The sequence below is a fragment of the Panthera leo genome, chromosome B4, assembly GCF_018350215.1.
Source record: "Panthera leo isolate Ple1 chromosome B4, P.leo_Ple1_pat1.1, whole genome shotgun sequence".
Taxonomy (NCBI): Eukaryota; Metazoa; Chordata; class Mammalia; order Carnivora; family Felidae; genus Panthera; species Panthera leo.
In genome coordinates, this window is record NC_056685.1 from 71,361,188 (window position 1) to 71,377,215 (window position 16,028).

Genomic DNA, 16,028 nt, shown 5'->3' on the forward strand with positions numbered 1-16,028 from the left:
TTCCTTAAACCAAAAAAAAAAAAAAAAAATGAAAATGAGAACTGCTCTATTGATAATGCTTTATGTTGTTTTCCAGGGAAAGGGAAAAATACTCTGGTTATCAGACCCTTTGTGTGTCAAGCATAATTTTTCATGGGAGATGTCAGTTACATTTTAGCAAAAGACCAAATTCAATTCCAATTCTTTTAGCAAGAGTATTTCAAGTAACAAAAAACGCAAGGTAATATCGATGAAAAATAAAGGAAAATACAATTTAATAAAGTGCAGTAATTCACAAGTATTATTACCAATCCATTTCCACTAATATTTTAGATCAAAATATTCTAAATGATCCAGCTTATGCTTTGGGATTTCCAAATTTTCCAAATTACATGTCTACTTACTGCTGATGTCTGAAAAACAAGGGGAGGTGAGACCAACAAGATATGTGCATACACACCAATAGAAAAAGATGATGTGGTATCATTTCATTTTTCTTTTTGTGTATTTCTTGTTAGCAGCTTGAAGTGATTCATAGGTCATGAAATTAATAGACATTGAAAACTTTCCTGGCGACCGCCACTCACAGAGTCTCCTTTTCTCTGAAGCCTATCCTCCCTTGACCAGAATTCTCAGCCAAAAGGGGAGTGGGATGGACATGGAGGCCACTGTAATGTTCCAGCAACTCTATTATTGGCATATCTGTATGAGCTGAATATATAGAAGTCGTGGAAAGATTTAACTTTTTAAATTAAAATAATGTATTGAAATCTGAAATGCATATTTTTTCCATTAGGTTGTAAGTAATATTTTTAAAAGATACTCATTAAACATAGGACTGATAATTTAGTGGTTATTCAAAGTGAAAATGTGTGAAAAAAAAAAAAAAAAAAAAAAAAGGGGCGCCTGTGTGGCTCGGTCGGTTAAGCATCCGACTTCGGCTCAGGTCATGATCTCGCGGTCCGTGAGTTCGAGCCCCGCGTCGGGCTCTGTGCTGACAGCTCAGAGCCTGGAGCCTGTTTCGGATTCTGTGTCTCCCTCTCTCTGTGGCCCTCCACCATTCATGCTCTGTCTCTCTCTGTCTCAAAAATAAATAAATGTTAAAAAAAAAAAAATTAAAAAAATAAAAAAAATAAAAAAATAAAAAAAAAATAAAAAAAAAATAAAAAAAACAAAGTGAAAATGTGTGTATGAATGCCTATGGATCCACCTCAGATGTTCATATTTGAGTCTATTTAGTCTGTTCTTTCTTTACATGCTAGCAGTGAACTTCAGTTTGGTGCTCTATCCAAAAACCAAGAGCAGATGAGACACCTAAAAATATCCTCATTTGCATCTGTTTCCCTTCCTTAGGAGAGGGAGGGTCAGCCCTCCTGATTTTGCCTTACAAAAAGAAAGTAACTAAGATCATTGGGGAATTAATTCATTGTTCATCTCTCCTGCTAGCATGTCAGGCCCTCCATCATCTGCTTCAAATTGATGCTAAATTGCAAGAGAACAGGACAGGAGTCTTTGGCATTTTTCCATTGCATGTAGTAAGTCAACAGAGATGATTAATAAAAGACCCTTGGATGTGAGTTGAAAAACTTGGTTAAGTGAATTAGATCCTCTTTACTTTGTCCTCTTACACAAAACATAGTCTGAGAGGGTTCATATTTTTAAAAGGTAGGGAAACAAAATATAACAAAATTACCACATATTTATAAAATATGGATCACTTCCTCCCTATAAAAATTTAAGATCAGTTCTCCAGAATGAAAGAGATAAACACGTATAGATGCAAATCAATTCTATATTGGCTTCTTAGTACCACATTAAAGAGAAAATCTGAGGATGTAAGTTATGACTTAATTTTGATTTTGAATGCATGCAACTACCTAATGTACATAAAATAACCATTACAGATTGAAACATCCAACAGCTTGCTGCATTTAAATGATTTTAAAATAAGTGCTTGTAAAAAGTCAATTTTTGGTGTTTTGCTGCTTAGGAACGAAACAAATCACAAATATGTTTTTATGTTGATTTTCTTTGACAGGACTGGGAATTCCCACATTTTATGGGAGATGTTGATGTAAATCTTCCTGGGTTGCACACTCCTCACATGCAGTTCAAGATTCCTTTCTTCCAGAAGATCTTCAAGGAGGAATATCATATTCACATAACAGGTATGTTGTAACTTTAAACACGATTTGATTGTCTCCTACTTAGAGTAATACTAGCTGCTATAAAAAAGCAAATAGTAACATTTTAGAGGCATGCATACATATAGTTTTATTTCTCACGTAACAGTGCAAGGTGGTTCCAGGTCACCTGGGGGTTCCCAAGTATCATTCGGGGACTTAGGCTATGAGCGGCTTCAATACTTCCAACTTCAACATCCAGCAGGCAGATGGGAATAAAGAGAATGGAGAAAATGATTAAGAAGGCTTACCTTTTTCTTAATCGCCTTGGCACAGGAAAGAAGCATGTGCCCTCCATTCACATTCCATTGACAGTAGCTCATCAGATGTCCCCACTTAAGAGTCAGGGAGGAAATGTGGTCTCTAGCTGAGCAGCCACATCAGTGTCACATCTACTGTTCTAGCATACTATTCCTGGAGAAGGAGGCTGCACTTCTTGGCATGGATAGTTAGCTATCTCTGCCAAACTCCATCTACAACTCCCCCTTGGTTTTCTTCATTAGGTTGGTTGCTTTCTCACAACATGCAGCTCGGTATTTTTTTTTTTTTCAGCATTTATACTTTTTACACTTTGGTCCTCATTTCCTGCTGAGATTGGAACAGTGGTAACCCAGAGCACCAGTCAGACCATGTGCCTTTAGGGAGTTTGGCCACTTCTCATTTGATTGAATAAAACCTACTTCTGTGACAGAGCTTATGTTTCTCTCACGTGAGCCTCTTGCAGATCCTCAAGATTATTTCCTGTGCATATATGCCCTGCTTCCTAAATGGCTCCGATATGATTTATTATATTTTTTCATGACTTCTCATTCTCGTCTATAAAAGGTCTTCCTGAAGTTACATTTTATACTTTTTTTTTTTAATAACCAGAAGCAGACAGCTGAATGGTCACATATATGATGGCATTAGTTCCCAAGCTGTTCAGTTACACGGAGTGAATGTGTGTGTGTTTCAAGGACAATGGCCTAGGATCCCACACCTGCTAAAAACTGCTGAAGAAATCTGTGCTTACTACCGTCTGTGCTGCTGAGTAAAAATAGCCTGAGCACAGAACACGTGAACATCTGAGTCCTGCAAAAAACCTTTGCTTCCCAACTTGAAGGCTGGTTTTTGCTTTGAGCATGAGGCGACCTTCCTAAATTGGAGAATGAGCTCATGAATAGGGAAGATGCAGCAGGTTTCTTCTCCTATTCAAAATGAATGAGGCCCATCTATTAAATTCACTGGGTAAATCAATCAATTTGAGTTCAGGTCACATAGTGTGGTTTCAGAGTCCCCACTTAATCTCGACAGCATGCTACCCTCTCGGACTTCTCAAACAGCTAACACACACATGGCATCATCATTTCCCTTTGGGTGGGCTTCTGCCTGGACCATCTGTTCTTGCTATCAGCTCTTGTCCCAGGCCATCATGGCACTAATATTGTCTCTGAACAAGTATCAGAATCCCTGTCAAAAATATACTTCTGCGGTGCATAATATCAGGTTAAAAAGGGGGAGGGACATTCAGAGGAACTCACTGGTAAGAAAAAAAATCAAGTTATTAAAAATATTTCATTTGGGGCTATTTTGCAGAGCTTTGTCATATATATTTGCTATCATTTTAAGACAGGGACAGGTTCAGGTTTTGTGGTGCCCAAAGCTTACACAATTTGGAATGCTCTATTTAAGAATATAAAAGCAAAGTTACAGCTAAAAATTACATTCAGTGCCTTGGAAGAGGGACATGCATACAGGAGTCCCGGAAGCCTCAGTGTAATTAGCTTTGAGATAAAGCCTCCCATGCAGTTGAACTAAAATCTTCATTCCACCAAGTATTATTTTCTAGAAACTTAAAAGGAGGAAAGACTGGCAAAGTTCTTATAATGGAGACTGCATGTTTAAAAAAAGTTTGGGACGGGGCGCCTGGGTGGCTCAGTCGGTTAAGCGTCCGACTTCAGCTCAGGTCATGATCTCGCGGTCCGTGAGTTCGAGCCCCGCGTCGGGCTCTGGGCTGATGGCTCAGAGCCTGGAGCCTGCTTCCGATTCTGTGTCTCCCCCTCTCTCTGCCCCTACCCCGTTCATGCTCTGTCTCTCTCTCTGTCTCAAAAATAAATAAACGTTTAAAAAAAAAAAAAAGTTTGGGAGAAGGTAGAAATATGTTGTCATTAAGGCTTTGATGCAGCATTTGCCAAATTATGCTGATAATCATATCACCCAGGAAACTTTATAAATATACACATTGTTGGGCCCATTGATGATGTTCCAACTCAGTAGGTCTGGGCAAAGGCCAGGAAATGGGACTTTTAAAAAGCTCCCCTAGGTGTGCTGGTCATTGGGAACTGCTCCTTTGTGATGGAGAAGCCGCAAGTGAAGTCAGATTATCTCCCAGAGACAGGAGACCGGCTGTGCAAATGATTGAGTGCCTGGACCTGCCGTAAGACCTTTGAGGATTCTGGAGTTTAGATCCAAAATAAAATAGGGTACATGTGGACTTTGGGGTGAAGGGCTCCACCATAAACTAGATAGTTAAAACTAGAAGTTTTTATCACGGATCCAGTTTGTGGTAGGATGATCATGTGCCTCCCCAGATCCGTGATAAAAAACTTCTAGGAAAATCATGGCAGGTTTGGAGGCTGAAGATAGTCTGAACTTTTCCCCTCTTGTTATGTTACTCTCTTTGTTCTGTTAATTGCTGAAGATGTTGCTGAGGACACTCTGAAGTAGCAGCTAGTCTCCTGTGAAAGGCCTGTTACTTTATCTTGCTTTGTAAGAAAATGGTTTCTGGGGAAACCTAGATAAAATTTCCAAAGCATGGTACATATTGTGTTTTAATATGCTCAATAGTCAGTAGCCTGCAAATGCCCAAGTCAACTGCAAACACTAACTTGATCAGCTCCTCCAGGTTCTGCTTCTTTTGGTAGGGAAACTCAGTGCCTTTCTTGATAAGCAAATAGAGTAGTATCTCTGGGTTATTAAGCATAAAACTCTCTATATCCATCAGTGGTTCTCAAATTTCAGTGTGTGTGAGAATCACGTGGAGAGCTTGTTAAAAAGATCCCTCAGCTGCACACGCAGAGCCCGATGCCTGAGGTAGGAGTTGGAGCCTGGAACTTCAAGCACCTCCAATAATGCCGATGCAGGCTGCCAGAGGACCCCTCTTTGAGAAACGCTGCTGCTGAGAAACACTTGCTACAGTCACAGTTCCTCTCATCTCAGCTTTAATTTATTTTCACATGCAACTCTTAAGATCAAAAGCCAAAGGACAATGAAAATTCCATAGAGTGGGGTGCTAATAAGAAGGGCACAGGATACAGTCCTGCCAGGAGCTGGAAAGTTCAGACCTGGGGTCAAGAAAAGAGGTCCCAAAATAGGCTATGTCGGGAAACACCTGGGTGACCACAGAGGAAGCTAAAGTCAGGGATAGGAAGGGATCCTATGGACCCCCAGACAGCTCCATCTGTTGCTTTCTCTGCCTGTGTTTGTTGTGCACTAGAAGAGTCTGTGTGACTCTTTTCTGGGGTTCAGAGATGGTGCCACCATGGCCTCAACTGTCATTTCTTGATCTAGAAATAATGTTCAAGGCATGCTGAGAAAATGGAATGTAAAGGTTTGCTGCCTAGACTCCAGCTCTGCCATTGACTGATGGCACTTCCCTTGTCAAGTTCCTTACCTCTTAGAGGCTCAGTTTTCTCATCTGTTCAATGGGGACAGTGAGGTACATATCCCATACGGTTGTTGTGAGATTTAAATTAATATGCACAAGGCATTTTAGACACCGTTTGCCATTTGGTAAGCACTCAGTAAACTCTCACTCCTTTTACCTGAAGCTTTTCCTTTCATCCATCCAGAATTCATGTTTCTTGTTTAATTCAAAAACATTAGGTAGCCTGAGAGAGGGCTCTTTTATTATTTATCCACTATTCTGAATGCTCTACTGTTATCCACTGTTCTGAGTCAAGAAGGAGAATGCTAAGAATGGGAAAAAAAATGTCTCCCAATGACGAGCTCTGTATGGAGAGGGTTATCTGACACTGATGAGTTCCCATTGGCATTTTAAAAGCATTTAGGATTTGGGTATTATCTAATCCTGACTCCATGCTAGTTGTCTTCATGCATTTCAGAAATGACTTGAATTGTTGCATCTGTTTAGCTCATCTGGAGCCCCCTTGACAGATGGTTTGCTGCAGTGTGTAGGAGCTTTCATTTCACAAGCTGGGCTGCAGCTTATAAAAATAAATCCTCTCTATCCAAGGGTGTGTTCAAATATTTTTTCTGGGAATTTGGACTTCCAGAACAAAGAGGATACGTGGTTAGTGATTAGGTCACATCGATGCTTTTAGCCCAAGCCCATTGTTGCTCTCTTAAACATAAATGCTAACTGCAACCATGCCACTGTCTCCTCTGGCCTCTTCCCTTTTACCTATAAGGTGAGTGCAAAGATGGATTCAAAATATGAGGTACTAAGTCTCCGGAGGCGAGAGAGGAATGGCCTCTCAATTCGCTCTCGGAAGCTCCTCTGAGTCCTATTAATGCCAATCCCGGTGGAAGCTCTGCCATCTGTCATCCCAGCCAGACAAAGGAAGTGTCCCGTTGGTGGCCATCATCTGAGTGAATTAGGAGGGGGTCGGGGGAAAGGCCAGAAGGAAGGCCTGTGCATCTGTGAGGAGAGAATTCACACTGTTGGCACGATGATGCCCACGGGAACCCTTTCGGCAAAAATGGAAAATGTAGAAGTAAACAAACCTCCATAGCGTCTGTGTTCTATTTCAGTTTCCTGAGCGGTGTGAGGGCACAGGTGCTTTACAATGGCGACAATGTGGAAGATAATGAATAAAACCCCTCTGTTTCTATTTCCATAGGCACATGATTTCTGGCAAATGAGTTCCCAGAGATTGTTTTTTAAAGAGCTCTCCTGTGTCAGTCAGATCATGGGAAGTGCTGGGGAGGGCAGGCCAGTGGTTCATCCAGAATATTCTGTCTCACAAAATTAACAAGGGGCTTGTTATAGGGAAATGTGATGCATCCTGTTCACCATGACAGTCTCTAAAGATCATGAATTTATCCAAAGTACACAAGGATCTCTTGCTATTATCTCAGTTGTGAAGTTTTCTAAACCTTTCCTGAAGCAGTTTCTATTTTCAACACATTTAGACAGCTCTAAGAGTTAACTATGTTTACTTCTACATAAAGCAGCAATTCCTTTTATTTGTCCAAAACTCATCTTCTTCAAGGCCAGGGTTGCTTTTTTGCCCATGGCCTGTCAGCCCTTGCTGCCCCTGAGCTAGCCTGCTGTCTCCAAATTGAGATGTCCTGCCTTCATTTATGCATATATGAGGACATCTGTGATAAAACTTACATGCTCTTCAGGAATTGTCTTTACAGCCAGAAGAGAGGCTTGAAATATATAATGAATTATATATACTCTTTGAGATATGAATATTTTCTTTTCCCAATTTTCCAGATTATATCTGATTTTAGCAGTATCCCAGAATTTACCAGATCACTGTGACACATGTATTTGATTTGAAAGACTATAACTTTACTTCTTGTATTTTTCTGTACAAATTATCTCACAGTTTACCTATTGGTTAACAGACATTTTCTGAATTAATATGTGTCTAAAACTAAGCCGGGATCTAGGCAATACAGAAATGAACATGACATAATTCCTAATCTCAAGAGTCTAATAGTCACTTAATTTAGTATAACCCCATGGCCTTTTACTTCTGCTTTTATCATAGCGAATTTCTACCCCTATTACTGGATTATGTCCTCAAAGGAATAGTCTCCCACTTAGGAGGTGACAAAGACAAGAGAGGCACTTAGAGAAACTATATTCATTTGCTTTTAAGTCTTAAGACCTTACTTTGCTAACTCAAATTAACTCTTATTAATTGATAAATTAGTAAATATCTTCAATTTACTAAATGTTCTCCTCATGGCCCAAGCACTTAATGTGGTTCCCAGATATCCCTAAATTACCTAGGGTGTGAGGGCACAGGTGCTTAAAGGGGTTACTTAAAGAGATGCTAAGTCAGTGAGACCTGTTATCACTGCTCATGTCTGCAATGGGAGGACATTGATCTGGCCAAGAAGCCTGTTACAGCAAGCTGCTATTTCTTTAATTATCCAAAATTTATCTTTTTCAAGGCCTTGGTTGCTTGTTATCCCATAAAGGATTTTGAAGGCTTTGTGGAGCATGACTATTTCATATATCTGCACTGGATGCCAGAGTCTAGCCCAGTGGTAGCACCCATTTGGAATGAAGGTGCCTATGGCACAGCTCAGTCTCAATGCTAACTGGCAACTTTACTGAGTTAAGAAAAAATATAATTGCATATTTGACTAATGCAAGGTTTATTATATAAACCCCTAATCTCAAGAGTCTAATGGTCATCTAATTTAGTACATATTATATGGTGGAAATATCAGCACTTTACACTATTTTTTCCTTAGTTGAAAAAACATTTTCCCCCAAATTGTCATTTCCTATGCTAAGTGATAGTGATATTTAGTGAAGAATCCTTTTAAAACCAACTAGCCCAGAATTCTGTAATCTCCCACAATGTGAAAAGATAAAATTACCATTATAATATCATTTTTGGCAATCAGTAGGATTCATTAAAGGCACAAAATGCAAGAAAGAGGTAATCCCACCAACACCATGCAGTGATTTCTCATTAAAGGAGACAGTGAGAGATTTCAGCAAGGAGATTAATAGAAATAATGTATGGATTCTTACCCTCCCTCCTTGGTGATTTACATTATGTTATGTAGTTGAAACAACAGGGGGAAATGCAAAATCTCTCCTATGATTAATGCTGAAATACCAAGGCTCTTGTTATGGTTGACTGTACATTCACAACAACACACTTGGGAAATGGCAAGAGATCACTTATTTTCCTTTTTGTGTCTGATCCCCTTTCCATGTGGGTCATTTCAGGGACTCAGATTTATTTTTTATGGTAAACAGTGTTTCTCAGAATATACATTTTTTTTTTAAGGAAAGCTTTCTCTGCATGAAAATTTGTGGATTCCATCTTTTTTGCTCTAATGGTGAGATTTCCTGGCCCATCATAAAATGTTAAGGTTTAGGTGATGTTTATTTCACAGACTTATCAAAGAGATGTTTAGGGCTGGGGAGAAACCTGTAGGGTCATATAGCTCAGCTCCCTCACTTTATAGACAAGAACAGTGGGGTTGAGCTGTCTTGTGTGACAAGTAAGCTGTTTTGCTTACTGGTTCGCCACATATCACAGGGCAAAAGTAATTTTTTAAAGAGGAGAAAACGCATTACAAAAGTAACAAAACACTATGTGGGAAAATAGAAGGAAGGATGTTAGCAAAAAATGAATATCCTTCCACTGCGTAAATGTGTAAGTGGACCAGCGGTTATGTTATGTGGACGGGAAACAAACAAAGTAGGAAAAGCCACTGCTTGTGCATTTTTACCAGCTGCAAGTTTCAGCTGACTGGCTTTGACAGTGGCGGGCGGGGGGGAGGGGGGGGATGCTTGGGGGCAGGAGAGGTAGAGACAGTGCTACATCCACAAAAGAAAAGAAAGGAAACGTGATGTCAGTAGGAAGCCTGCCTCACTCTGTTCTCTCCCTTCTGCACTTCCCCACCCCAACACGGCCACTCTGCTGTGCGGGAGACTTGGAGACAGGTTCCTGTTCTTTAGCCTCAAAATTTTTGTATATAGTTGACCTATCTCTGGACCATTCTCCTGCAAGTTGTAGACAAATTACCAGTTGCTAAGAATTTTCAACATATGAAATATGCTGATTCACAAAGCATGTTTACATGTAACTATACGCTTAGTCCTCTTAGATAATGGGGCCAGTTATAGCTCAGTGATTCATGCTGTTTTATCCAAACTGAAACATTTGATCACCTTTAGGATATATCTTTGTTACAAACCCTTACATGCTCTTCTGTCCCTATATCACCAAGATCCTATATTAACTGGATTGAAGATATAAAGGAAGGAAACTGTAGAAAAAATACTCCCCTACATTTCTGGCAAATTTAACAGATTTCAGAGGACTTTCAGATATAAACTTACTTTATCCTCAGAATAATCCCTCGAGATCGTTATGTTGGTATCATTCTCCATTTCACAGAATTAAAAATTGAATAGCTACTAACTAGAAGGATTCGGGGTGGTGGGTGAAGGACAGAATCATAAAACTGGAAGTCATCTGGTTCAGTTTCCTCAATTTGAAAATAAAATTACTGAGGCCTGGAGAGGTTAAACAGGTAACCCAAGGTTGTATTATTTTCATATTAGAATGAGATCTTCATCTGCTGATTTCCAGCCTGCAGTTTTTGACTGTGGTTTTCTGTCTCAAGGATCAGGAAAGATGTGTTAGAGCGGGGTGATGATACCCATTAGCTGATGTCAGAAAACACATTTCTAATTTGTTCCTCCTCTGTCCCATCTAAATTTTCAGGCTCCAGATCACATGATAAATAAAATAAAGTGATTCTTTAAAGTTTGGTTGTCAAAGTGACCCAGTGCACCATTCAACTTAGGTGGTGGAACAATAGTGTAGAAAGTGTGGGGGAGAGCTCCTCCTATCCTGAGGGTTTCTTACTAGTTTGGTCAGTGTACAATTTTTATGCTCCGATGTTATCTTTTCCCTTCTTTATTGACATTCTCTGAGCATCTTTTCCCACCAGAAAAGCACCATTCCCCAAGCTCAGTGAGCATCCTTTCTTCTCCCTGATTTTGTGACAGTACTTATCACTGGTTTCTGATACCCTAGATACAGGGCCCACTTTATGAGGGACTGCCTTATTCTTGCATCAATAACAATGACTTAGAGAGAGAGTACAAGTTTCTCCAAGGGACCTTTGTGAGTCAAGGTGATGGTCAGTCATAAAAATTCTTCCTCACCATCAGCATATGTAGTTTACAGCAAGAGAGTAGGTATGAATCCGCTGCAACAGAGAAGCACCCAAAGCCCCTCTCTCAACTTGCTTTCATGGAAGCTACAAACTATTGCCTCATTGATAGTGATGAGAACCTCAGAACTTTTTTTTTTAATGTTATTAAGTGTTATTTTTGAGAGAGAGGGAGAGGGAGGGAGGGGCAAAGAGGGAGACACAGAATCCAAAGCAGGCTCCAGGCTCTGAACTGTCAGCATAGAGCCCGACGAGGGGCTCAAACCCATGAACCATGAGATCATGATCTGAGCCGAAGCTGGACCTTTAACTGACTGAGCCACCCAGGAGCCCCAAGAACCTCAGAACTTTTTAATTCACTTGCCTCTCATTCCTCTCCTGTTTTCTCTTCCTACAGTATTCCCCATTACTTTCTTTCTCTCTCCTCTTTAGTATCACCTGATCTTTTCCTGTATGCTATTCTATTTGCAGCATAATAAAAACATAAACTAAAGAAATGCAACATTTTCCAGGCTATTCTCTGTCCTTCTTTCCCTTTCAGGACCACATGAACTACAAAAATCCTTTCTGCAGAAATTAGCCCTCAGTCTTCATTACATTTTCCCAACATCTTCAGTGTTTACCATTTGTAACACTCAGTTGGTGCCTCACAAATGTGGCCTCTTCCTACTATTTATCTGTTGATGCCACTGTTCTATTACCCTAACAAGATAATGAGTTCCCCCCTGTAAGGCAAAAATGTATGTCCTCAGCATCTACTAAGGTATCCTAAAACAGAGTCTATTATGAGCACAATAAATGTTTGATAATGCTGCTTACCTTTGTATTTGATTGAATTTCACTAGCTTGAGCTTTCTTTACTCATTTTATGGTTGATTCTTAGTGAGAATCTCTTTTAGTTTTGGCTATGACTCCAGGAGAGCAGGAGTGGTTAGAGCTTAGCAGTGCCAGATGTTATAAATAGTTTATCATATGTGCAAACAACATTCCCAATGTTTCAACTTACTCTCTAGTGTGGGTATGCAAAATAAATCATTTGGGCAAGAGTTTCCACTACAAAGACTTTAACAATTGTATAGTTGAACAATTTCAGGACTGGCAGAGTTATAATTTCCCTTCAGATAGTTTAGATAAATTCTCTTGATAGAGAAGAAGTTGTACCTTCCTATGCAAATGCAGACATTATCATGTCTTAGGCAAGGCTTTCATGTTCATAACAGTAACAATTACTTAGTTTCTATTATGTACCAGGCACTGCGTTTAGCATCTAATTATCTTATGAAATACTAACAGCTTTAATAAGTACTGTTATTTTCTGCATGCAAAGATACTGAGGTTTAGAGAATTTAAACAACTAGCCCAAGATCACATAGCTAGTAAGTTTTAGAGCCAGGATTAAAACCTTTCAATTTCGCATAGAGTAGGAACTTGAAAATGTATAAAGATGATGATAAAACACTTTCCCCAACTCCTCACAAAGTTATATTTTTATATAGCTCTATGTTCTGTTAGAATACATACTGCAAAAATTCATTAGAATGGTTTAATAAGTTTGCCCAAGATTCTGTCTCTCTTTTGTCCCAAGAGCTCTATAATCTTGTGAAGCAGTAACTTAATCATGTTCAATACTGTTATCTTCAGATACAAAATAAAAACATTTGACATACTATATATAACATTTATAACTAAAGCTTTTGGAGCTTTTGGAACTAAAGCAATATATATATTGCTATATATAGCAATATAGCACCTGTTTGCTATAGGTGATAGCAAAATGTATCACCTATTTTGCTACAGCAAACCTATAAGGTATTACTATATCATGATATACTTGATATTGTAAAGCTTGCAATAAATTGTGATTATAATAAAATTATAATGGAATCTAGTATCCCTTGAAAATTTCCCTATGTTCTTTTTCATTTGCAGATGTAGGGATATCATAGATAATATGCCTCTAAACAATGTCTTATTTGCATGAGAATTTTAAATACTACAAAGAAATTATAGCGGTTACAATCTCTCCAAATCATCTCTTCTAAAGCAGTTTATTGGCTTTGGTTGTATTTATATGTCTGATAAATGGATTCTGTTCAATGAGATTTGATGCAATTATTTTTAAAGTCTTGAAATGAATGCTCAAGAATTATTGATCTGAGTCACATCAACTAACGGTTTAATCAACAGGTCACCTACAAACAGCAATGTGAATTCAATTGATATACTGCTGTGTTTGCATTGCAAAATGATTTCTTGTCTAGACACAATTATAAAACTGTAAGAGATGTTCAATCAGATGTTAGACTTTTCTAAGAATTTAATTAGAACTTTGTTTTTTAAATATTAATTGAGATATTCTAGAGAATAACCTACATGGAACCAAATTTGAGTATGGCTGTGGTACCTACAAAACAAGGCAGCTTAATCTGGTTAGTATAAATAGCATAAATTATTGACTCTGGGACCTACAGTTACATTCTCATGTGGTCTAGAATACATTTAGGAAATATCCTTTGCCAATTCACTTAATGGCAGCATAGCACTCTCAAAAAAATGCTAACAGGTCTAAGACATGAACAATTTATACTATTATACCATTATCTCCATTTTATTGGGGAAAAAACCCTATTGCAGTTTTATAGGTCTTTGACTAATATGCGGTATTTCTTTTTTTAATGCAGGTAAATGGTTTAACTATGGAATTATCTTTCTTGTCCTGATTTTGGATCTTAATATGTGGAAGAACCAGATATTTTATAAGCCTCATGAGTACGGACAGTATATAGGCCCAGGGCAGAAGATATACACAGTGAAAGACTCTGAAAGTTTAAAGGATTTGAACAGAACCAAACTTTCCTGGGAATGGAGGTCCAATCACACTAACCCTCGGACTAATAAAACATATGTTGAGGGAGATATGTTCTTACACAGCAGGTTCATAGGGGCTAGCCTTGATGTCAAGTGTCTGGCTTTTGTTCCGAGTTTAATAGCTTTTGTGTGGTTTGGATTCTTCATTTGGTTCTTTGGACGGTTTTTGAAAAATGAGCAAGGCATGGAGAATCAAGACAAAACTTATACTCGCATGAAAAGAAAATCACCGTCAGAACATAGCAAGGACATGGGGATCACTCGAGAGAACACACAGGCCTCAGTGGAAGACCCACTGAATGACCCTCCTTTGGTTTGCATCAGGTCTGATTTCAACGAGATTGTCTACAAGTCTTCCCACCTAACGTCAGAAAACTTAAGCTCACACTTGAATGAATCTACCAGTGGGACAGAAGCCGATCCAGATCCAACAACTTCTAAAAGTACACCTACGAACTAGATTCACTTACTTGGAGACAGCACAAAAAGCAACCTTGAGTGTAACTTTAAAAAGTTAGTCTTTCCTTTTGTAAATGTAAAGTTTACGTAGTGTTAGGTAAAGAAACACAAACAATGCCACAACGGTGCTCAACATGCTTTTTCTAGGACTCATTGTTTTCTATTTGTATTATAATCTACGTGCCTACTGTATATCTAACAGTCCTTTAGAGATTGCTTTTCACAATTGCACAAGCTATTTACTGACTTTACAGCATAGTAGAAGATTAGCTGATTACCCATGTATCTGATGTTCAACCATAGTGGTGCCTTGAGACATTAAACTGTTTTTAACTGTACCAGAAATGAAGTGTGGAACAGTTCTCTAACCTACTTCACATGGGGTGTTTTTTTTTTTTTTTTTTTTTTGTATACAATTATTTTTGATCTACACTTGATGTCTTAGCAGGAAACAGATCTAGCCAATATGTGGCTTAGGAAGTATCTCTTTTACCTATTCAGCAGTGGAGTTGATGACTCTGACAGCAGGATTGCAGAGAGGCATGGTGATTGCCTTTGAATTTGTATTGGCTATCTGCCAAATACAAATACAGATTCAAAATTCAGTAATAGGAGAACGATAATCCAGCATGGGTCACTACTTGTGAAATGTGACTTTCTCCAACCAGTAATTGCAATTAGATGATAATACCTAATTATGTTTTCCTAATTAAAGATAAATTGCTACTTGATTAAAAATCCTGCCCTTCACCTATGGGAACAAAGGTTAAGAGGCACAGTTGGATGAACTCTCAAACTTATTGGCATTTACACAAAGCTCTAGAAAACCAAGGAACTGAAGTTTTAATCATGTGAAGGTTGTACAGCCTACTATCTACAATATTTGTACATCTTTCTGTAAATATGGCTCTGGACAATGAAAATTGAACAACATATGCCAACCCTGAATAAGGGAACTCCTCTAAAAATTATGCAGCAGAACCTTGTGAGGTAGAAAAAGAAGTGCATGAAAGAATCTGTTTAGTAGCTTGTTTTGTGTGTTTTTTGTTTTTTTTTAAGAATTAAACATCATACATTAATAAATATGAATTATACATCAGTGAATCTGTGATGTAGTTTTTTGTTTATAATGGATTCATCTGTATATTAATTTAACAACAGCCCATTTAATTTTAACTTGATGCCAGATGAGTTAAAAAATGGAACATACCCAACTTGCTTTTAATTTTGTTCCATAAATTGTGGTTGCATGTTCTTCAGGGGGTTGGGGAGATCACTTTTAAGGCAAAATTATTCTCCTGTCACATACTGACATAACTGTATTTTGTCTTTATGATTTTTAAAATATCTCTTGTTTTGATCTATCTGCTTTTAAGCTTGCAGCATGCTGAATTTAGCATGTGTGATAGAACTATGTATTTATCTGTCACTTGAGAGCCAGCTTTAATAAACACTTTCCTACAATTGTTTACTAAGCAATTAGAACCATGCCCCTGCTGTTTCATTTACCTTTAATAGCTATGTATGGTGCAACTTAGAATTATAAGTATCTCTGAAACTAAAAATGCAGAGATCAAGCTCACTATAGTAACCCACTGACCATACTGTTTAAAGAAACTTACCATGTTCTTGCTTGGCCAATGTGGTAAC

At 38.4% G+C, this 16,028-nt stretch overlaps 1 protein-coding gene across 2 annotated transcripts in view; it reads left to right on the forward strand.

Moving 5' to 3' along the window:
* Positions 1–15,456, forward strand: part of TMEM117 (transmembrane protein 117) — a 485,771-nt gene extending 470,315 nt beyond the window's left edge. For both annotated transcript variants that reach the window (XM_042946297.1, XM_042946298.1), the window contains exons 7-8: positions 2,018–2,147; positions 13,733–15,456. In XM_042946297.1, the coding sequence (XP_042802231.1) occupies positions 2,018–2,147; positions 13,733–14,379 (777 nt within the window). In that variant the 3' untranslated portion in view covers positions 14,380–15,456. The remainder of the gene's footprint in view (positions 1–2,017; positions 2,148–13,732) is intronic.
* The last annotated feature ends 572 nt before the right edge of the window (positions 15,457–16,028 follow it).